General features: G+C 43.7%; 1 protein-coding gene across 4 annotated transcripts in view; it reads left to right on the top strand.

Moving 5' to 3' along the window:
- ASTN2 (astrotactin 2) overlaps positions 1–24,365 on the top strand; it is a gene marked incomplete at both ends in the record, with an annotated part of 818,546 nt that overhangs the window by 347,557 nt on the left and 446,624 nt on the right. For all 4 annotated transcript variants that reach the window (XM_084237291.1, XM_084237290.1, XM_084237288.1 and 1 more), the window contains 2 exons: positions 23,316–23,400; positions 23,874–23,948. In XM_084237291.1, the coding sequence (XP_084093417.1) occupies positions 23,316–23,400; positions 23,874–23,948 (160 nt within the window). The remainder of the gene's footprint in view (positions 1–23,315; positions 23,401–23,873; positions 23,949–24,365) is intronic.

Here is a 24,365-nt window from a genome sequence, read left to right as displayed (position 1 = left end):
CCTACCCTGGGCTCCAAGTAGACCAATTCCTGAAGTTCCCTGAAGGCACCCTGTCCTCTGTTGCCTACATCTCATCCCATTCCTCCCCTTTGAAATGTATTTTTCCCTTTTTACTGGGAGATGAGGGGACCTTTTTATGCCCTTTCCTTTTTCCTCTGTATTCCTGCTTGCCACCCCAAGCTGGGGTCAAGTTAAGTGTCCTCCTCTCTGCTCTCCAAACTTTTCTGTTTCCCTAAATCATGCTCTTGTCCCTGTTCTTTCCTGTCTGGGTCCATCACCGAACTGTAAGTTTTGTAGGGGGCCCAGAAGGAGGTTCAGAGCCTATGCCCTGGCCCTCTCTGTAGCTTTTCAGTTTTGCATAATATTGACCAACAATTAGTGTACAGGAAAGGGAGGAAGAGGAAGGGAGGAAAGAAATCTTTTCTATCCTCTCCCAAATAATGTTATATACCAATTTTTAGTTTCCCTCCATCATCACTCATTGAGGCACTCAGATTATTTTTTTCCAGCACCAGGAATATAAGGTCACCAAGATGTACCTAGTAGCCAGTCAGCTGACTGTTAGGATGCGCTTATCTCAGCCTCCCATTTATCCAACCCCCAAGAACATCCCTTTTCTGCTCATGCCCAGAATTGTCCCCCAAACACCACATGGAAAGTCTTACCTTCTGGCTCAAGTTCAGGCTCCTCTTTCTACCTGAAATATTTTCGATCCTTTAATTATCTACCTTCCCGAATTCTACTCACTTAATTACCTCTCATTTTCTCTCTGTAGAATAGATAACATCTTTTACATTATCATAGAGTTCTCTGTTGACTAAAAACCTGATTAAAACTTGAGTTATTGTTTGGAAACTTGTCTACACTGCTAAAATATAAGCTGCTTAGAGCCAGAGACTATGTCTAATTTATCCCTGTATCCTTCCTACCCCAATGCTCATCAAAGCCCTTTCTTTTGCAAATCATTCAAGGCCTAAATGGATGGGACTGTCTACAGATAAGGGGCGGAGATAGAAACATAAGATCCCTGACTATATTTTCACGGGACTCAACTCAGACCCACTTTGCAAAATTTACTTCAATCTGTTAGATTCAATTCAAGCAAGATTTTCTTAATTCCACAACTCATAAGTCTGGGTGTTATAGGCTATGGGAAATCACAGACAAATTGGACAATGTTCCTGCCTTCATGGATTTCACATTTTCACAGAGATAAAAAGAACATGCTCATATATAGCTATTATGAATGACACAATGTGCTATAAATCACAAAAGGGCATTAACAAAGTACCTCCTGCCCAGAGAACAGGGAGAAATGTATTCTAGATGGGGGATTTCAGGAGATACATCATAGACAAGATGACCTTTTTGCTGAGCCTTGTAAAATCAGTAGGGAGTATTACTAGGAAGGGTGCTGTAGCAGAGGCAGCTTTATGAGTGGAAGAAAGTTTAGACTGATTCCAGGAACCAGAGAGAAGCACACATGGGTTGGCACATGGAGAATGTGCTGGATATGAGGTGAAAGCTGAGAACTAGGAGTGATGGGGGGTGAGGCTGGAGAGGCAAGATGAAAAGAGTCCACAGAAAGATAAGGATCCTAAGTTCTGAGACTCACTAAGGGATTTAGTAGACTGTGTGAGCCATTGAAGCAGGAAAATTGTCCTTCCCTTGTATCCAGCAGTTGGGAGGAACAGTGTTCATAGTACCGGAGAACAAGGCAAAGCCCCTCCTCTCTTCCCTTCCTGCAGGGATTGGAATTGGAGGGAAGTCATGGAAAAACTAACCCCCCCCAATCTTTGCATGAATGCAGATTTTAGGTCTGGCAAAGGTGACTTAGTGGGATCTGTAGCTCTGAAAGTGTCAGAGAGTCCATGCTTTGGCCATTCTGCCTAACACTCTCTGGGATGTGTCATTAAGACAGATCATTCCTCCCAACTGACAGGGAGTCAGAAGAGTGGAAGCTGCAGCTGCTAAAGTAGATATTGCTGTCATGATGCTTGGATGACCCAGGCCTGCATTTCCTGGCTGGATGCTATCTCCTAGCTCAGTTGTATTTCTCAAGAGATCTCAACAGTCAATCCCACCCTCAGGACTTGTGATGTGATAGAGCTGACTTTTCTGGACTTTTGAGAGTGGATTGTTAGCACCTTTTCTCAACACTTGCTCAGTTATGTCATGTAAATAGTTTAGAAATTGGCTACGATGAGGGTATTTATCCCAACAGAGTTGGTAAATATTACAAATCACAATTTGATATCTTTGGAAAGCCAATCATTAAACATTTACTATCATAATAGTGAGTAGGATGGGAACATAACATTCAAGGGACAAGCAAAGAAGGACATCAGTGAGCCCTTAGAGAAGGCTTGGCAGTGTTGTGGGAATGTGTCACTGTGCTTCTTTCTAGAATGGACAACCATTGCTCTCCATGTCTCTGAAGAAAGAACATGAACACTCATGTACTACTTGCTACAGCCCATAATACACAATGCCAAACAGTTCGAATTATCAGGCTTTGACTTTTAAGAAGACCATCCTGGGTAAATCTTACTGGGAAACATTTTTATAAAAATTTGACACTTATGTGATAGTTGGAAAATTCTATAGACAGAATCTTTGGCAATACATCCCACCCACATAAGACAAATGAAAGCAGAATATTAATTCATTTAGTCACTGATTTACTCATCTGCTTATTTATTCATTCAAGCATTTAATGAATTGGAAAATAGGAATAGCCTTTGAAGTCAGACATAACCAGCTCACATCCTTCGTGTTCATCATTTGTAGGGCTGTGGGCATGTCATTTAACATATTCAAGCCACAGTTTTTATATATATGAAGATGAGGGAACAATTCCTATTTTGAAGGGTTGTTCTAAGAATGAAAGGGAGGGCCTCCCCGGTGGCGCAGCAGTTGAGCGCTGGGTTGGGAAGCTGCCTGCAGACTCTGTAGCGCCGGTTAGATTCCCAGCTGCTCCCCGGCCACCGGAGGAGGGTCCCACATGGCACGCAGACCTCTCCTGCCGCCCGCTGCTCCCCTCAGCAGTATACTTTGGTCCTTCTGCCTGCTCTGCTCCCTGCTCTGGCTCTGGTGATTTCTCTCACCCTCCCCGCTTCTGACTGTACCCAGCGCATGTATAAATAAATAAATAAATCTTTAAAAAAAAAAAGCACACACTTAAAAAAAAAAAAAAGAATGAGAGGGAAATCAAATTTAAAATGCACATAGCATGGTACCTAACATAGAGCCGACACTCATAATGTAGTGCCTACTGTTATTTTCATAATCAGTTATGCATTCACCTGTATTTTCACTTAATTACTTCGATAAACATTTCCATTAAGTCAATAAATATTTCATGAGACACCTTTAATCCAGCCATGCACAACTGTGTTAGTTTATGAGAGAAGAAAGTAAGATATAGCCCCTGGCTTCCAGGAGATGAGCACTTTGTAAGGAAACTGACAGCAACCTGGACAGTCCTATCTGCTGACCACTTACATAGTGTTTGTGTAACTTCAAAATATGTGGCATGGAAAAGGTCACAGGCTCTCAATCTTAGCTTTACCGTGGGTTTACCCTTTGATCTTGGGTATATCTCTTGCTCTTTCCTTCATATTTCTTCTCTTCAACAAAGAAATGAGTGAGAACACAACTTCTAGTGGGAAGAAGGTTCCAAGAGATCATCTAGTCTGATTGAATGAGGAGCTTGAGGGCCACGAAGCTAAGCAAGTTGCCCAGTGTCACTCAGTAAATTAGTAGCGAGATGCAAATTACATCCTTGAATAATTCGTAAGATTTTTCCCGTCTTCAAAATTCATGTTTCTATGACCTTTTAAGAACTAATAACTTAGAGCATAAGTGTGATTGAAACAATTTGTAAATGGCATTTAAAGCAGATTGAATTTTCTTTTTCACAATTGATATGACTTCAGTCATGTTCCCATCATTTTCGGTTTATTTTCACATCTTCAGCAGCCACTTTTCATTTGCAGTAGGATATGAAATGAGAATCCACTGTGTAGCTATGTCACGCACATGTGTTCTATGGCACTAAAGAGTTCTAGTATATATAGATTATTGTTCTTATTTGCTGAGCCTTATTATTAAAGTTTATTGGGATGCATGGATGTAACACAGTTGTCAATTTCAAAAATGCACAAAAATCCAGATTATAACATGGGAGTTTCCAGGTAGCAGAGCAGATATAAGTTTGCAGGGATGGGGGTGGTGCCCATGTGACATGTGCTGTTGTAAGCTGCGGACTACCTATGGAGAGCCAGATTTCTGGACAGATTTGCATATGCGATGTAAAGACTTGGTCTTTGTTCATCTTGTTTATTGTTGTGTCTCAGGGACTGGCATGTATTATTAGATCTTTTCTTGAATGAATGAATCAATGAATGAATCAATGAATGAATGAAAAGCAAGTTTCAATTGGCAAATGTAAAGGTTTGGCCCCAGGGTTGGGCGTGGGCTTCTAGGGTAAGCACTTGAGTGACTCTGGGTGCTGGCGGAGGTATTGTGGCCATACGTTTTTTGCTAAAGACCTTTGTCTTGTATAGCTCATTCTCTTCTGGAAGTCATGTTTTCACTTGAATTGGGTAATACTAGTCTCTCTTGAACTAAAATAGAGTACCTCTATCCTTCATCTATTTAGAGTTCATCCCTGTGCATCTGTGCTTTGACTGTAAAAGTTCTCAGCTAGGCAAGTCAGTCTTCCATGGAATGAGTCACTCTGAGAATTTTTTTTTAAGATGTATTTATTTATGCATACAAGAACTGGGGTGTAAGCCAGAGGTGCAGGAAGGTGAGAGGATTCACCAGAGAGAGTGGGGAGCAGAACAGGCAGATGTACTGAAATACACTGCTGAGGGGAGCAGCAGGCGAGGCAGGAGAGGACTGCTGCGCCATGTGGGTAGCTCCCTAGCCTGCAGGGATCTATCGAACTCATGCTGCAGTGGCTGGTGATAGCTTGATGGCGCTGTCTTTATTTTTTTTTTTTTTAATAGAGGCATGTTTTATTTATTTATTTATTTGTTTATTTGTTTTGTTTATACATGCACTGGGTACAGTCAGAAGCACGGGAGGGTGAGAGAATTCACCAGAGCCAGAGAGGGGAGCAGAGCAGGCAGAAGGACCAAAGTACACTGCTGAGGGGAGCAGCGGGCGGCAGGAGAGGTCTGCGCACCATGTGGGACCCTCCTCCGGTGGCCGGGGAGCAGCCGGGGATTGAACCGGTGCTGCAGAGGCCGCGGGCAGCTTCGCAACCCAGCGCTCAACCACTGTGCCACGGGGGAGGCCCGATGGCGCTGTCTTTAACCCCCTGCCACCAGGGCGGCCCGTAGTGAGTCACTCTGATCTTCAGAATCCATAGCACTCTCTACCTCACCTTCCTTTGGCCCTAAAGTTTACTAGACCCTGAATTAAACAAAACTCATCTAAACTGATTGTCAGTCAGTAGACCCCCTATACCTTAAACATTCAAACATGCAAAATAATGGAAGCAAACTAAAAACTATTTCTAACGAAAACCATTCAAACAATTATAACATTCCAAGGTTTTTCTACTTTAAGTCCATAAAATGAATCATCCAAACTCTTTTATCTCATCAGATTGCTCCATTTGGGGCAGCTTTGTTGTTTATATATAGCAGATAAGATAAGGGTATAAGACAGTGGTTAGATATGGCTTACAGTTAACAGAGGCTTGGTGGAGTTGTGGTGAGGTATAAGAGGTACATGAATAGTGGAGCAACAATAACAGCATCTACTGTTTATTATACACTTATTGTGTATCCAGCTTCATGTTGAGACTTTCTGTAACTATCTTTGATATTATAACAGCTCTTCTGGGTAGTTATTGTTGCTTCCATTTTCGATACAAGAAATTGCATCAAATAAATCTTGATTGACATCCTCCTGGTCACATTTTTATTAATCACAGCTAGGATATTTACCCAGATCAAGGGATAAAAAACTGTTTTGAGGAGTTAGCATATGAGCGAATAGGCTTAGAACTGAGAAGAGAGGGGCATTCTGGCATTCTCTCTTTGATAGGTATTTGCAGAGAATTTTCAGAGGCAGGCACAAATCCTTTGGACAAAGAATTTACAGAATAAGTTCACTTGAAAAAATAAAGGGACTCAGTCAGATTGGGGACAAGGAAAAAATGCAGAACTAAGAGGTGGAACTGTGACAGCATTTATGAGTCATAGGGAAAGCATTTTATATCTATTTGGGAGTCTCGCTATATTTCGTTTAAATGTGTTGTAAATTGTTATGTTGTGGAAGAGGGTTGAGGTTCTTTGAAAAAGGACAATCTGTGTCAAAGATGAGGTCGTAAAATTGCAGAGAACCCATGCTAGCAAGCAACAGTATCTAGTGTTGAAAAATTGGAAGGACAGCAAGGATAAAGTGGGCAGCAGAAGGAACTTTGAAAATTTTTCTTTACTGGGAACTTACTAGTCCCATGGAAAGTCCAAGGCAAGCTTTGCTTCTGAAATTGAAAAAGAGACATGGAATCTCATGTTTTTGAGTTGGATGTAAGAAAATAAGTCATGGATTCTGTGATTATTATCTCAGGGGAGAATATACCAAAAAAGAAGAGGCACTGTTATCATTGAAAATATATTCTGCTTAAATTAGAGACTGTATTTAATTTTACTTGATGGGTATAATACAGAAATACATTGTCTCAAAATGGCGTATGTCCTACTGTTTAAGAAAATTTCAGGGAACTTTAAATATATACTTAAGATAAATATTGTATCTTATGACTGATCTATTGTCAATAATCGAAAGTATAGAAAAGGTGGATGGTAAAAATATCAGTGTAAAGCTGAGAGTATTATTAGATTACCAAAGTCGAGTTGTGATGTGTTCCACATTTTTTAACAAGGAGTTAAACCCTGACAAACCCTGCTCTTCACTTTCTGCCCTCCTCCTTATCCTTGTTTCATCTTAAATGTCACTTCTTCAAGGAGGTTCTTTCTGACATGTTAGACTCAGTTTTTCTCCATGTCTGATGTTCCGGGCCATGCATGCACTGTTTTTCTTTTATAATAATAATTATGCAATTATGTAAAGTGCACAGTAGGTGTGTGCCAGGTACTCTGCTGAGCACTTCACCTGTGTTCTCATTTAATCCCCTTAATAGCCTTATCAGGTAGATGCAATCATATTTTAATTTCTTTTTTTTTATAGAGGCATGTTTTTTTTTTTTTTATTTGTTTGTTTGTTTATACATGCACTGGGTACAGTCAGAAGCGCAGGAGGGTGAGAGAATTCACCAGAGCCAGAGCGGGGAGCAGAGCAGGCAGAAGGACTGAAGTACACTGCTGAGGGGAGCAGCGGGCTGCAGGAGAGGTCTGCACGCCATGTGGGACCCTCCTCCGGTGGCCGGGGAGCAGCCGGGGATCGAACCGGCGCCCCAGAGGGCGCAGGCAGCTTAGCAACCCAGTGCTCAACTGCTGCGCCACCGGGGAGGCCCTAGATGCAATCATATTTTAACTAAACCAACACACAATTGAATAGTTATAAGTATTTTATTTACCACTAAGAAAAATGCATGCTGCCATAAATAATGTGAAGATGTAAATAATGATCAGGCCATCCTCCTTTCAGGGATATTAATATATGAAAGCTGTGTTCTTAAAATCAATGTGAATGTTGTTTTATTATCACCATATTACAGATGAGAAAACTAAGCCATGTAAGTTCTGGATTTTTCCGAAGTCACATGTTTCAGAAGTTGGTGGAGCCTACACTGGAATCCTAGAATTCTGGCTTCAGAGTTTATCTTGTAACTTTTATCAATACACAGTTGCCTCTTGTAATTACATATCTATGCCAGTGATTCTGTATTCAATTCCTAGCTATTTGAAAGCTGATAGCTGTAGAAATATAGTACCTGTGTTATTCAAGGCTTCATTCCAAATCCAGCCCATGCCTCACAGTTAATGCTTAATAATGAATGATGGAATGAGTGACTGAAAGAAGGGTACTAGATTTGGAGACAAATTCCATGGGCTTCACTCTCAGACTTGCAATTTTTACTCATGGTATAAGCTGTCACTTTGTTCTAATTAGAAAATAGAGGAACTTCCATTAGATTTTCTCTAGTGCTCTCTAGTTTTGAAATTCTGTAGCCTGCAAAACTGCATTGAAAGACTATGTTATGCCTAACTCTGACTTTGGAGGATATAAAAGAAAGATGACCCAGGCTTGCTGGTTTCTTGAAGAAGAGGAAACCTCTACACACAGGAGTCTGGGACCAACACTAGTTTTGCTCTTAGGAAGCATGTGGTGGTGGTCAAGAACTTGAGCTCTGAGTGCTAATGAACTGGAAGTCAAATCCCATCCTCCCCATTTAGACCTTCACGACCCTGGATATTTTGCTGACTCTTCCAGAACCTGTTTTCTCAATGGCAAAATGGTGGTAATAATATCAACATAACAATTTTCACAGGATTATTTTGGGAATTGAACTAGATTTAAACATACAATTGTATTAAACATACAATTCTTGGTACACAAAACTCAGCAAATGTTACCTGTTATTATAGCTGTGGTCAAAACCTGAACAAAACGAGTACTGTTGGAATATATAATTTTTTAAAGGGAAGGGGGCAGTTACCATGAACCTTAGCTGTCAAGGAAGTCTTCCTGGAGAAGGACAGGCTAGAGTTGGATCATGAAGCAAAAGAATAATTGTGATAGAATGTCCAATATTGTTTTTTTTTTTTTTAATAGAGGCATGTTTTATTTATTTATTTGTTTGTTTGTTTTTTTTGTTTATACATGCACTGGGTACAGTCAGAAGCGCGGGAGGGTGAGAGAGAATTCACCAGAGCCAGAGCAGGGAGCAGAGCAGGCAGAAGGACCGAAGCACACTGCTGAGGGGAGCAGCGGGCGGCAGGAGAGGTCTGCGCGCCATGTGGGACCCTCCTCTGGTGGCCGGGGAGCAGCCGGGGATCGAACCGGCGCCGCAGAGGCCGCAGGCAGCTTCGCAACCCAGCGCTCAACAGCTGCGCCACTGGGGAGGCCCTGTCCAATATTGTTGATAGTCCAATATGGTGACTACTAGCCATATGTGGCTATTTCAATCAAAATGCATGTTCACAGATTTTCAAATGCTCAATAGCATTTGAAATGCATAGGGCTAGTGGCCACCATATTGGAGAACATAGTGAGAACCTGTCCATTTCACTGCCTTCAAAATACATATTGAAAGACACCATTGTCAAGGCACTCTGCTCTACATGGGGATCACCAGGAGCAGAGTCAGACCCAGTGGCTAGCCGGATAGTTTAGTACAGTACAGACATCACCAAAGTATCCACTGCTATTTTTCATAAATTGAGGTTTATTGAAAACTGGTTATGTGCGCTAGTTTACACATTGCCTATGATGTATGTGCACTTTGACAGGGGAGATGAATAGTCAGCCCCTACGGCTTGCAGAACCTAAAACATTTACCATCTGGCCCTTTACAGAAAAAAATTTGCCACTCTCTGGCTTAATAGATTGATTTAACAATTTGACTTCTGAGTTAAAGAAGTGGGCATGGCATTTACTCATTCATTCATGTGTTTGTTCCTTTAACATTCAGCTGTATTAACCAATCACTTAATTTAAGCTCTGACAGAGTGAGCAGAACAGATAGAAATTGTTGCCACCTGGAGGAGTTCCCCCTTTCTTGTGGGGGCAGGGGCAGACAATGAAAAGATAGTAGCATCCCTTTTTCCATAATTTTGATTTCTGGGATAGTTCCAGTTATCTGTGGTCAACCCAGCCAAAGTTATGTATAATAAGATACATTAATGGAGACATAGATAAAGATGAGAAACCACATTCACATGACTTTTATTACAATGTATTGTTATTGTTATAATTGTTCTATTTTATTAGTAGTAATTTTTATTACTGTTTTGCTGTGCCTAATTTATAAATTAACATTGTACAGGCAGGAAAACATGGCCTATATAAGGGTAAGTACTATCATTGTTACAGGTGCTCACTGGCGGTTCTTGGAACATATCCTGTGGATAAGGGAGGACTATTCTGTATGTACTAACAAATGGTATCCTTTGTTAAAAGATGATGTGTTATTATTTAAAAAAAAAAAAAAAGGACTGCACGAAGAGGGGGCTGTGAGTGTAGAGAAGAAGGTGTTTGCAAATTTCAGTAGATCTTTCAAGGTAGGCACAATTGGGAAGAGAGGGAGCAAAGCACACCTTGTGATTATCTGGGAAGGCACAGTCCAGGCAGAGGGAACAGCTGGTGCAAAGGTTCTAAGGGTGCTGTGTCTTACATGTGTTCAAGGACCATCATGGAGGAGAATGGGAGTGGGCTTCCTTTCCTAGAAGGGAGTGTTTGGAAGTGGGTCAGCGAAGATCTGAAAGGCTAGAGACTGTGGGCCTTGCAGAACATTGTGAAAACTCTGGCTTCCAAACCAGTGCAACAGGGAGCCACGAGGCATTCAAAACCGAGGACCGATGTCATCTGACTTACATTCTATGAAGATCTCTTTGCCCCTCTAAGAGGAAAAACTTACAGGGGCAGAGGCAAGGGGAGTGGAGGGAGATACTTGAAAGTATTTAATTTCTCCCCTCAGGGGTAGCCCACAACCTTAGCACCCCTGGTCCATCTCCACAGACCCTGAGCTCTTCCCTCCCCTGCGTTGATCCCTCTTCTTCCCCCTCCCCGGCTGAATGCCTCATATAGTCAGCTTGCAAGTTTTGTCCTCTTTTTTTTTCCCTGACACTTTGTTTTGTCTTTCTATATTCCATATATCAGTGAAACCATTTGATATTTATCTTTTTTTCTCCTGCCTTGTTTTGCTTAGCATAATTCATTTCAGCTCCATCTATATTGTCTCAAATGGCATGAGTTTATCACTTTGGATCACTGAAGAGTACTCTATTGTGCATATATACCACATCTTCTTGATCCACTCTTCTGTTTGGCGTCCTGTGGGGTGTTTTCATATCTTGGCTATTGTAAATAGTATTGCAGTCAACATAGGTCACTCCATAAACTTGTGACAGAGCAGAGATCTCATGCTGAGGCCTGTGCTGAAGCTTGTGCATCTTGAGCACACCGGAAGCCATGAAAACTTTCCATCCTTGACATGTAGGCCTTCAGCTATGGCTTGAGTCACTGCCTTCAGAAACTACCCCCAGTGCGTGAGCCTGGACTGGCGTCTGAAGGTGATCTCCAGGCTTGTCTTGCAGACTTGTGATGGAGAATGACTTAATCGTGCAGGTCTGTGTTTCAGTGCAGGGCATCTGGGCCATGGCAAGTGCCCTGTGAACATCAGTAATGTCTTTCATAACACTGATGGGGCCCCCAGATTGAGTCAGCCCCATGGAGGGAAGCAGACAAGATAGTGTCACCTCCACTCATTGGCCTGTGCTCCAGCTGCCCTTGTGCTGGACTCCATGTTGGATTGGGAGAGGCAGTCGGAGCACTGAAGTCAGACAGACCAGGGTTAAAATCTTGGCTCTGCCTTTAACTATTGGCTCAGTTTGAGCAAATTGCTTAATTTCCTGCTCCTTTTCATCAAAGAGAAAAGTATTCACCTTCGGTAGGTAATTGTGATGATTATAATCAGTCCAAAGTTACTGCTACATTATATGGCAAATATAAATGTTCAACAAGTGGAAATTATTGAATCAGGGGCAAAAAGCACCCCCAGTGTTGGTAATGCTTAACCCACAAAAGACTTAATCACGATGGAATGGAAGACTTGCTGACAGCTTTCTGAGCAGAAGGGGCTTCAGGAAACCATTGCAGACATAGCACTGAGCAACAGCACTAGCCTTTTTAGGTTGTTGCCATCTGTGGGGAGCCAGCCCATTGCACCCCACTGTTCTGTCTTCTTTCCAGTGACTGAAGGCAGGTTCAATTCAATGTAGATGAATAAAGGCCGTCAAAAAGGAGTGTGTGTTTGTGTGTGTGTGTGTGTGTGCGTGTGACCCCATCCATGTCTGTGTCCCGCTCTTTGGTCACAGTGTTAAATGGTCTTTTAATTAACACTTTATTAGATGGTTTTCTCCATCCAACAATAGTGGGTTGGGAAGGGGTCTGCATTTCTGCTGGTCACACCTTAGATCAGGGCATCCAGGAATTCAAGATGTTCCATCCAAGTCAGGCCAGGCCAGGTGACAGCCGGGTGGGTGGAAACTATTGCAACCCATCCATTGGCTGAAGACAGACTCACAGCAAAGCTGACTGCCTAGTGGAGCCTGGCACAGGTCACTTGAATTCACATTGCTTAATTTCAGTGATTCACCGTGATTCTCCATATACCAGTAAATGCACCGTAAAAATGTTTTGTAAGTGAATGTGAGCCTTAGTAATGGGAATCTGTGATGTTGTGCAATTAAATTACTGTCACATACTGGGGGCTGCATGGAGGGGGTGCAAGAGGGGGCCTCTGGGGTGTGTGCTTATGTGTGAAGGGAATGTGGTGAGGGAAGAAGGGAAAGAAGGAGAACAAGGAAAATCAAGAGAAAGAAGGGGAATGGAATCAGCAGGAAGTGCCTGTATTCTTTGCTCTGGGCCCTTTAAGTCCTGTTCAATCTTAGTTACATTAATCTTTACCTTGACCCTTGACATCCACAGACTCTCCTCTTGTCTCTATTTGTGGGTGAGGAAATTAAGGCAGATCTGGGATTTAACTCTGCCTTCACTGACTCAAACTCAAGACTCTAATGAAGGAAAGAGTAAGGATGACAGACCAACGGATCAGAGGCCGAGACAGGGGATCATAGACCAAAGAGAGGAACTGAGGTAGTGACAACAAAACCCTAGAGGTTGAGAAACAAAGATAAACAAAGATAGTGGTTGGGGGGATGGAAAGCAAGAGAAGCAGAAAACAGGAGAGTGAAGAGGAGAGGGGAACAAGACAATGAGCATGAATATGATCAGGGATGAGATTAGCAAAGTGAAAGTTAGCTGGGTTCAGCCGAACATACACAGGATGTACAGAGACCTCATATTCCAGATGGAAAGAACTGAAAACAATTCTCTGGTTTCCCTGGGAAGCTGGCTATAACCCTGACCATCTGTGTGCAGCCAAGGCCAAGGGCACTCTGAGAAAAGACATGTCTGAAACAGCACACAGCCTCATACTACCCACATACTACCCAGCGGTTCATTCATTTACCCAGTTCCTGGTCTAAGGCCCCCCACTATGCTGACCCCCATGGGTTTCTGGACCCCAGATGGCATTGGCAGGACACTGACCTATGGCTCATGGTACTCAGTGCACATCTGGAAAACTATTCCTCTATTGGCTTTAATTTTGTAAATGAAATTTGATTTTAAACTCACCAAGATAGCTGATGCTTGCCGGGCAAAAAAAAGAAAGAAACAAACAAAAACAATGAAAAAACAAAAACACCAAGCATGTCTTTGGTGGAGTAAAGAAGTTTTTTGCAAAATGAATAATTATCCTCTGCTTAATTTATTTTATATAGTGCACTTTGCAGTTTCAGGTTTTGTTCAAGCGAGGAACAACTGCATTATTAATCATCATGTGTTCAGACAGTTTAAGTATATATTTTATCCTCATCGCCTCCTGGTGAATGGGAGAGGACAGGGGCCTTAATTATATATCTTATCCTCACTGCCTCTTCATGGATAGGAGTGGACAGAGCTTATGTTTCCCTTCTCCTAGGGGAGAAGGATGAGGCTTTGCAAGATAAAGGGGCTTAAGCAAGGCCTTCTCCTGTCTGGTGGGGAAACAGGATCCCCTGGCCTTGACCACCACACAGTCTGGTGTCACCTGCATCCCTGAAGGTATGATGTGTGGGTCATTTTGAGTGAGACCCAGGGAGAGTGTAGGGAGAGTGTAGGGGCATCTGACTCCAGAGTAAAGCAGAGCCAGGGTTGAACCCTGACCCTGGTACTTTCTCACTGTGTGAAATGGGCCCCCACCACTGCCCTCCTGGGGACCTCAGTGTCCTCACCTTTTGTCATCAGAACATTAGCACCAGCTCCAACAAGTGGTTGATGGAGGAAAGGTAAAAAGTTTGATCAAACACGGTACAGTAGGCGAGATCTACAGGTTCCACTTTCCCCAAATTATAATCACAGGGGTCAGGATAAGGGCCTTGGTCAGGGAGGACTTAAGACAACCAGCTCCCTGATGATAATCAGCAATGGCAGGTTGTATTCATGGAGGCCCAGCTGTGAATAGAATGTTCTTGATATTGTCCAACGAGCAGGGCTAGTGGGACTCACCTCAGGGTAGAAATAAGGAAATTGAGTCTTAGCCAAACACAGGAAACTTGACAAGGCCAAGGAGCCACTGGGTGAGAATCACAGAGACCAAACCCCATACGACCTCAGGGCCTGTCCCCTCTGCCTTCAGCTGCCTCCTTGTGTGCAAGGCTGGGATTCAGCATTTGAAATGGCTTTGTGTGGAGGGGCCTGGGGGATCCCAGGGGCTCTCTCCCCATAGCTGCAGGACTAAGGCAGATGCCCAGTAAGCCATTGCGTTCTACTGATCCAGGAATGAAAGGACTGGCTACTTCTCATCTGCACTGTGATCTGCCTCTGCACTGTCTTCCCTCTGTGTGCAGACTCTCACCTCCCCTGGAGAGGAGGCCACTGGCAGGAGTCCAGAGCTGGCTCTGACTCCGCTGTAAGACCTTAGGCAAGCAAGTGACCTAACCGCTCTGCACCTCAATCTCCTCATCTGTAAATGGGATTGAAAATAAAACCTGTTCATAGGCCTGTTGCGAGGATCACATGTGTTATGTAATAGGAACTTCTAACACCGCCTGGAGGTTAGGACGCTCTCCTTGTGCCTCCTTCTTACTATCAAACTTCCTCATTGCTGGTACATTCTTGACCTTAGGACTGAATTCCACACTCTTTCCCCTGTGACTCTTTATTTATTTTTTGCATAGATATGCATATCTTAATTGAACTCTTGCAGCATTCTGTGGCTTCATATGTACCACGTTATGATTTGTCATTTGTCTGTAACACAAAACGATCCCCACAGTAGGTCTGTTTCCTATCCTGAGCAGTTCCTCAAATTCTCAGTGCCCTGCCTTTGCCTTTAGAACGCCTACTGCCCCTGCTTCCCTGTGTCTGCTTTGTTTTATGACTGGAAATCTGTACCTCTTGAGCCCTTTTATCCATCCCCCCTCCTCCTTCCTCCTCCTACCCCTCTCCTCTGGTGACCACCAGTCTGCTCTGTGTCTGTGAGTTTGGTCTTATACTGTTTGTTTAGTTTTTCTAGATTCCACATTGAAGTAAAATCACCCAGTAGTTGTCTTTCTGTCTGGCTCTTTCACTTAGCACAGGACCCCGATGGATCCACCCACGCCACCTGCACTCACACCCCATCTCGTGATCGTGATATGATTTCCCCTTCATCACCCTACTCAGTGCTGGCTGCTTGAGGCAGAGGAGTGGGTGAAGACATTGCTGTGCCCGAGACCACCTGTGCTAGGAGCCCAGCCTGGAGCAGGGCGGCAGCAGTGAGGGGCTGGCATGGCAGTAGCAAGAACAGCAGACATAATAATAGCTCCCGGGTGCTGAATGCTGCCTGCCTCATGATGCAGTCATTGTGTTGTTTTGTTTTGTTTTTTTTAAGATTTATTTATTTATGTACACAAGGTCTGAGGTACAGGCCAGACGTGCAGGGGGTCGTGAGGGTTCACCAGAGATAGAGTGGAGAGCAGAACAGGCAGATCCACTGAAAGACACTGCTGAGGGGAGCAGCTAGCAAGACAGGAGAGGTCTGCTGCACCATGTGGGCCATCTCCCTGGTCAGGGATCGAACTTGTGCTGCAGTGTCTGGCCATGCTTGACAGCACTGTGTCTTTAACCCCTGCATCACCAGGGAGGCCCCAGATGCAGTCATTGTTTTTCTAAAGGTATATCTCCAGCCCTAGGGACAATTTTTAAAGTTAGACTTAAATTGTGCGTTTTCTGATGAGGAAACTGAGGCTCGGAGTAGGCAGTGATTTGTCCAGGCTGCACATCCATGAGTGGTAGACAGAGCCTCTGGGCTCAGATGCTTCGACTCCTGGGCCAGGTTCTATCCCCTTCACCAGGTGTCCCTTGGTTCCCCAAGCCCTTCCAGGTTTATCTGAGAAGCACAGATGACTCAGGGTTGTGGGGTGAAGGGTGGGAGGGGTACAGAGGGCTGCCCTTCCCTGGCAGGCCCAACTTGGTTCATCTACCGTCAGGAAGATGCTGGTCAGTGGGAACCAGAGCCTTCTGCCATCACAGATGTCTGCAGCTGCATGTGCTCCAGGCTGTTAGGGGGTCCTTCACCTCCCTGTACCCTCCACCAACCGCAAATTTGAGGGAGGCTCATACCTACATGTTTTTCTCTAGACATTGACTTATGGATAATTGTGTGTGTGTGTGTGTGTGTGTTGGGAGGGGGTGCACTCAGTGGTGGACACGCCAGGAAGAGAGATGAGGGAGATGGTGGAGAGGAACCTCTGGGCTGGGCCCTGTAATAGGACCCCCTGTGCAGTTTGGCTGGTGCACCCACCCAGGCTGCCCAGGAGCTGCATCAACGCCAGTTCATCCCCTCCCATGTAGCCTTGATAAAGGACTCAGATGACTGTGAGATCACACCAGCCCACACCTCAGAAACTTTTGGCTCTATTTTGTATCTTCTTGCTCTCAGTGACCGAGCAATGGCAGCGGAAGATGCACAGTAAAAATTCAGCCACCCATTTTGTCTCAAATGCTTTGGGAAAAACAAGGCTAAAGCGTCTCATTTTAGCAGTGTGAGGACAAAAGGGACGTCACAGATGCCCACTTGAGGTTGCTTAGATGTCACTGCAACCAGCCTCTCCTCACTGCACACGGAGGCTGAGTCCTGGGGAAGGAGGGGCCCGCTCCAGCTCACTCAGCACACTTGGCTGAGCAGACTTCTGAAAACGTTCTCATTTCACACAGGTCTGAATCACACCCCCTGTGACTTCACTTCAGTGGACGTCTTTCTGCACCCCCTGCTCTGCTCCTTCTGTGCCTTTTGGCATGCTCTCAAAACACATTTCTCTTAAGGAGTCATCATATGCTACCTTTTAGACAGGAAGCTGCTCACTCCTATGCTCATAAACACAGACAGCTTACCATCTTCAAGCCTCAGCTTCATATTATTTAAAGTGGAGCTGATATCATTCCTCCCCACGTTGTCTTGGAAACCAAAAATGATTTCAGTTAGAGCAGCACATAGTAGATGCTCAGTTAGCAAAAGGTATGATGCGTCCCTATGTCTTATCACAGGCTACTGCAAAATCCCACAACCCTTCATGACATAGGAATGTGTATAGGGATTATGTTCCTTACTCATTACATGGGGATCAGTACAATCCTCACATAAAGGATTTCTGTGTGAATAAGGTCTGTTTGAAAGGGCAGTCCTAAACCTTTAGGGGGAGTGATGTTAGACATCAGCTAATTTAAGTGTGAGGGGGATGAAGATTCTTATTCTCCCTTAACTCCAGTTATATGTCACACATTCATTGCCCAACTGAAGGTTGTTCTCCCTGCTATTGCCTTTGTGTTTTTACATATTATTATGATGTTTGTGGTTGTGTGAAAGAGCTTGAGCTTCAAAATTCTGATTTTGTGACCCAAGCCTCTGTTTCCTTACTAGCCCCTTCCTCCTGTGCTAGTCATAGGTGTGACCTGCGTGGTGACGTGGGATGATATGGCAAATGTCCTCACTCCCCTGAACACAGCAGGCCCTCTGTGAGGTTACACCAGCCCCTGCCTCACCTCATGCTGGACTCTAGTAACACAGAAGTGAGGAGGCCCCTGGTGGCAGAATGGGAAAGGATGGTATGCACTCCATTTTTCTGAAGGCCCCAGGGGAATGTTTTTCCAAGCCACAGTGACAAGAAAAGTAAATAGGAAAGAAAACAGCAGCCAGTGCCCCTGGCCTGACATGAGTGATGGCTGAGTTGGAAGCAAGGGAAAATGGAATTACAAGAGGAAGGGAGCCAGGCAGCAAGGAGGAATTGGGAAGAAGGTTGTGCACCTAAGTGGCACTCTAATGGGCAGAGAGGGGTGAGCCCTTCTGAGCTGGGAGGCAGAGGAGGCAGCAGCCTCTGGCTGATGTCCTTGGGTCATTATGTGTCCTCCAGGAGTAGAGACAAAGATAACAGTTGTTTGTGGCTCTGAGGACATGAGGAGCAGCCTTGGAGACTGTCTCATTCAAGCTACCCCAAATTTTCAAGTAGAGAGATTGAGGTCCCTTTGGCTTTGTGATGGGAATAGCTCAACAGTGAGACCATCCTTCATCTGGAAAGCAGCTTTCTTTTCCACTAAGTTGCGAGATTGTCCCCTCCCATCTAGGAACAACAATGACAAAAACTGAAACAATACCACAGTTTCAGCAAGAAGAAATGTGCCAGAGACTGTGCTAAAGCCTTTTTAAAGGATCCATTGGCTGATGGGTAATATCAGACTCACTGCAGATTGAGAAACAGGTTCAGGGAGGTAAAGCAACTTGGTCAAGTTAAGGCAAATTCTCAGTGGCAGCAGATCCACATGTTGAATCCAAAGCAATCTGCTCATGGTGGTAGGGCCACGCTCAGCCATTTACCAGGGCACTCATCTTATATGAGTAGCTGAAGGTCCTGTCCACCTTGAAGTGGTTTAGGGGAGTCCCACACAAGATAAACTCAGATCTTTCAAAATTGAGGGATTCTGTTGTTTTACCCAGGAGTTACAAAGTGAGAATGCTGGTAAAATAAAATGAGAACTCAATAAATGGGACCTTGGAGACATAAAGAGTAAATATTTTAAAACCAATGCAACATATCTATAGCTGATGATAAGACAGAGTTCTAGTAACTACCATAGAGGAGTCTAATTAATTGAATTCTCTTATGAGAACTGTTTTAATGAAGGGATTAAACTCTTTCTTATGGTTTGTATTATCAATTACATATAAATGTATGTCACTAATTTGTTAAAGATATTTCAAATTCATGAGACTTTTAAAATAATTCCTGTTTGCAAATATAATACGTTTTCAATGTAAGAAATGCAGGAGTGCAATGGAAAAAAAGATTCCTAGAAAAAGGCTGCTAGTTGAATTGAAGTTAGTGAGAGTGCCAGGGCCCAACGTAGTGACCTGCAGCCTTGGGTTCTAATCCTGACCAGAAACTCAGCCAGTGATTTAGACTAACCTCTTCACTCTCTGAACTTGAATCTCCCCTTTTGCAAAAGAAAGCAGACTAGACTTGAACTAGATGATTTGTAACAGTTTTTTCTGCTCTGATGCAAAATGGAATTCTATTTTAGACATTTCATCAGGACTCAGGTTTATACTTTCCATTTCCTTGGCAAATACCTGTCATGGATCCAAGGAAGTTCTTACGGTTTTCAGCAGAATCACCATTATTCTAAAGAAACACAACCCGAATTCATGAAAATTATATATATGTGCTCACTACTCCATCCATTCATCCATTTAACAAATGAGTCACCTGCCATACCACAGACATTATACTAATTATTAGAATGTGGAGATGATTAAAAAAAGGATTCTGTACTCTGGAAACTCCCATTTTACTGAAGAAGACAGGGGTGGGGAAAAAAAAAAACAACACTATACCTCCCTATCCCATTAGCATAGATATTACTACTGTGCAATCTACCCTTCTGGTGATCAATGAACCAGACAATGGGGCAGGTGCTGGATGCAGAGGTAAGCAGGATGGGTTCAGGCCTTCCTTTTAGGTGCTTCTGCTAATGGAGCAGGTGTAAGGCAGTATGGGGATTCATAGTGAGCCCGTGCAAAGCATGGAAGCCTGTGTCCCTGGTGAGTTCTTCTTTGACAGCCTGACTGCCCCGGGTGAGCAGAGGCAGGACTGAGAAAGAACTCATCCAGGGAAGGGGTTAATCCTCATCTCTGGCTGTCAGAGGTTTGCATCCAGCTAAAAGGAAGTGCCTGGTTGCAAATAGTGGAGAGTAAGCTGAGCCAGCAAAATAGGAGACATAGTCAATAAAGCTGATAGCTGAGGCAATGATGGAGATCTTGCCTGAGTCCCAGCTAAGAGTGATCACCAGTAAGACTAAAATGGTGTCCAGAGAGCAGAGGTTAAGTATCCAGAAAGGCAGTATGAGTAGCTGACTAGTTGGTGCTCAGAATCAATGGCCATATACTGCATTTTATAGATGGAGAAACTGAGGCCCAGCAAGAAGATTATCTAGTATCCCCAGGGTTATTATGTCATTATCTATCAGAACCTATTATTTGTCTTGAATTAAAGGGAAGACACTGATGTATTGACCCTCTAGCTACCCTGCCCTGCTTCAATTTACTCTTACACCTGCCCTGTGAGATTGACCTTACTGTCATTGTATTCTGTTGATGAGAAAACTGAGACCCCCAAGAAAGGGAAAAGCATCCCCAAGACCACGGAGCCGGGGAGCAAGCAAGCAAGGGTCAGAACTCAGGTCTATCCTCCTCCACAGACAAGCACTTCCCCTACCCGCTCCTGTATACATGGCCAGCCTTACAGGCCTCCAGGGTGGATGCTTCTCTTCTGCAAAATACATATTTGTTGTTTAATGAGTGTCAGCAATTAATGATCCATTCCAAGGCAGAGGGAACTTGCCTAGTAAGCACACAAGAAAGAGCACTGGAGAGTAGCACCTTTTTTTGGATATAGATTCTCATTCTTACTAATATTCCCCCCAAGGAGAGAGGTGGGGTAAGGGGGAGTGACCTGTGTTCTTTCCTGCAAGAACCTCAGTCTTTGCCCTTTCCATAAAAGAAAAATCCCCTCCTTTCCTGCCCCTCCTCACCCTCTCCCCACAACCTGACTTCCTGTCCCTTGGCCAGAGGTAACCATTTTACCTCTCCCATTATGAATCATGTGGGCTGTGGTTGGTGGCAGATCATAAATCAGTCCTGGGAGTCTCGAGGACAAATCTCAGGACTTTTAATCTTTAATATTAGACGTGTCTAAAGTGGTGAATATTTCATGAAGGGACTGTTGCATTTTAACACATCATTAGTGATTCCTACCCTGCCCCCTTTAGTAAATTATTCTCATCCAAATCTCAAGGATCTCAGCCCTTTCCCTCTACTCCCCTTACCTCCAGCAACAATCAGCCCACTAGGGTACACACACTGATAGCACACACATTCTGTGCCAGACCCTGAGCGCAATTTTGAAGAGGAGAGTTCAGCAAGGTTTCCTGCCTGCAAGCAGCCCCCCACCCATATGTACCAGGTATCTAGAGAAGGGAAAATGTAGATCTCTCTCCTGTCTCCCCTTCTGTCTTTCAACAATTTTATTCTGAATATTTTGAAGACCATCGTTACTCAATGTTGTCTAACTGTTATTTTAGTTTCACCAACATGTTTTCAGCCTGGTCTGTTTGCCAGATACTTACTAGTGCTGGGGACCAAATACCACTGTCATGTGCAAAACAAGATAGTCTTTCACACTTTGTGTAAGGTAAAATGCATAATAACATTTAGAGTGAATCTGTGAGAGTAATACGATTGTTTGATGAACATAGGCATTTTGAATTCTGATAGTTGGAGAACCTGCATTACCCTGGGATCACACTCTCTGCTATGCTTTGCTTTGGTAACACAAGGTTGAGGAAAACCTTGATCCACAGACATGTGGTTGTAAATAGCAGGAGCTTGTTAGCGCCACAGCTCACGGCTTCTGTATCCTTCTCAAAGAAAGAAGAGATGACAGGAGATTTTTGTTTTTAAATGAGGTCTGCATAAAATAAATTTACCTGACAATCAGAGTTAATGTAACTATGCTTTCCAGTGTCTTAAATTCTCTATGTAACATGTGCGTGCTTAGCCTTTGGGTTTGTTTGTTGCTTATTTGTTTTTTACTGTTTAAGAGATTTCAAACTCAAACTTTCCAAAGAGAATTAAAATCTGAAAGCTACCAAGTCCCTAAATGTTTTCCAAAGTACTGATCCATGGTACATGTATTGGAAACTCTTGGGTAGGTCATTCTGAGTCACCATAGAATTGAAGAGGTGCCAGTCCATCTGGGTGTGATCACCAGAAGATGTCAAGGACTCTAACCTGACAGCAATAATCTGGAAATTTATGAGCCATAAAAGAGAGTTAATTATTCATTCAACTCCCAGTGTTGAATACCTACTCTGTTCTAGACTTGAGCTAAGCCAGGGGTTTCCACCAACATTTCCTCAAGTGTATTCCATAGAACACCAATCCTTTGACTCATCCCACCAACAAGCCCCCCAAGGTGAAACAAGGTTGGGGATAACTGCATCACTCTTACAAAGAGTCACGCAATACTGGCTCTCACAAATGGCAACTTTCCAATCATTTATTTTTTCATTGACTTCATTTTTGGTAAACCATCTCAGAACATTCCACAAATACACCTTAGAGAAACCAGTACCTAACTGAATCAAACACGTATTCCTCAACCTTAAGGGGTAGTCAGCTGAGCAGGGCTGATAGTAGCAAGGGCCTAGGACAGAGAGTTTCTGACCATCTTTCCAGGATTCTGAACTGTGAAGATAAATGAGGAAATAAAATATGTGCTCAGCACCCAAATGAGCTTAGCCAACTGGAGAACATATAAGGCAGTGTGAAATGTTAGCAAGCACCATGCAACCAGTGTAAGACATGGCCAGATGAGAATGATGCATGTATACAGAGGTGGGTGGACAGATACATGGAAGGAAGGAAGGAAGGAATGAAGGGTGGATGGTTGGGATGGTAACGAGAGATAAAAGGAAGAGAATGGAGAAAGGAGAGGAACACAGCTGAAACACACACAGCCACACCAACAAAACAAATAAAATCTGGAAATGATAGAGGAAAACAATTTTTTCCAAAAGGGGATATCAGAATTACCTTAGAGGAGGTGGCAATTGATTTAGGACTTATGGATAAATGTGATATGTTCACTCAGGTGGAGACTACTCGTTTTTCTGATTGCACTTTCAGTGCAGAGAGGTACTTCTCATAACTTAACAATTGGCAGCTACCAGGTCACTTCCTCTCTCCCTATTCAGTCATGAGTGCCTCCAGCACCCAGGTTGCACCTTTTATCTCTGCATTTCAGGGTGGAACAGAGAAGCTGGCAGAGAGTGTCTGGACTCACTCAATAAGTGAGTGAATGAGCAGGTGAATAAACGATAAACCACAGTGACAGCAGACCAGAACACCTCCTTCCTGTGGGCCTTTTCTAAAACTGTGTATCTCACTTTGCTTTCTAAGAAAATCAAACCAAGGGAGAAGCCCCTGTGGGCAGGCAGCATTTCACAAGATTCTTTTCTTTTTTTTCTGACAGGAGAGTGCAGCTGCCATGAAGGTTACGCCCCTGACCCAGTTCACAGACACCTGTGTGTGCGCAGTGACTGGGGGCAGAGTGAAGGGTGAGTGGCAAAGGGCCTGGGGACTGGGACAGTGGAGGATGCTCCTCAAAACTGTTCCACAATTAGGGCTCTTTCTCTGCAATGGTTGGGTTCCTGCAAAACCCCCTGGAAAGCAAATCCTCTTTCCCCAGGAATCACATTTTTGTATTAAAGGCACATGATTGATGAATCTTTTGGAGAATAAAGGCTAAAGTTTAACTCTCCCTCTCACGCCATGGGGATCAATAGACAAATAAAGAAAGAGAATCAGGTTTTTGTCCATAAACCCCAAAATGAACAAGGGGACTTAAAAGTGCTGAACCCTTCTATGAGATGGCTTATTTTGCAATAGAAGTAGTCTTATTCAACAATTACTACTGTAAAATTTAGTTGTCTGTAAAGCTGCTCTTAAGTGTCCACCTGTGGATCTAGCAACTACCAACTAATATCATGTCTTATCCCTTTTTCTCTCCCTCCCTCTGTTCTTCCCGCAGACCATGGCCTTACACCACACTTGAGAGGGGCTATGACCTGGTGACAGGGGAGCAAGCCCCTGAAAAGATTCTCAGGTGAATTGACAATCGTGTTGGGGATGATGCTGGGAGGGTGATGAGTCGGAGCAGGGGGCACAGGCATTTACCATCCACCAGTTAATCAAGTCTGTGAACCTTTGTGCCACAATAGGTTCCAAGGAAGTCTTATGGGCCTGGGTGTACGCTCACGGCCCAGGTGGCAACAGGAAGGTCGTTTCCCTTTGTCTGTCATCTAGACTTATGGACTCACATACGTGAGCTAGAGGAGACCTGGATGATTATCTAAGCAACCAGCTTAAAGATATTTTATACTCATAGATTTTCTTCCTGCCACCTCCTTGAACTCTTGTGTGGCTCTTCAAAACTTCTGCTGATAAAGTCATACAGCCAACTAAGTAGCAGAACTGGAATCAGATTTTGATTCTCATTGATTCCAAGTCCACACTCTCCACA

The sequence above is a fragment of the Talpa europaea genome (assembly GCF_964194135.1).
Source record: "Talpa europaea genome assembly, chromosome: 7".
NCBI lineage: Eukaryota > Metazoa > Chordata > Mammalia > Eulipotyphla > Talpidae > Talpa > Talpa europaea.
Note: the sequence above shows the minus strand (reverse complement) of the source record. Positions and strands in the feature narration are given on the sequence as shown.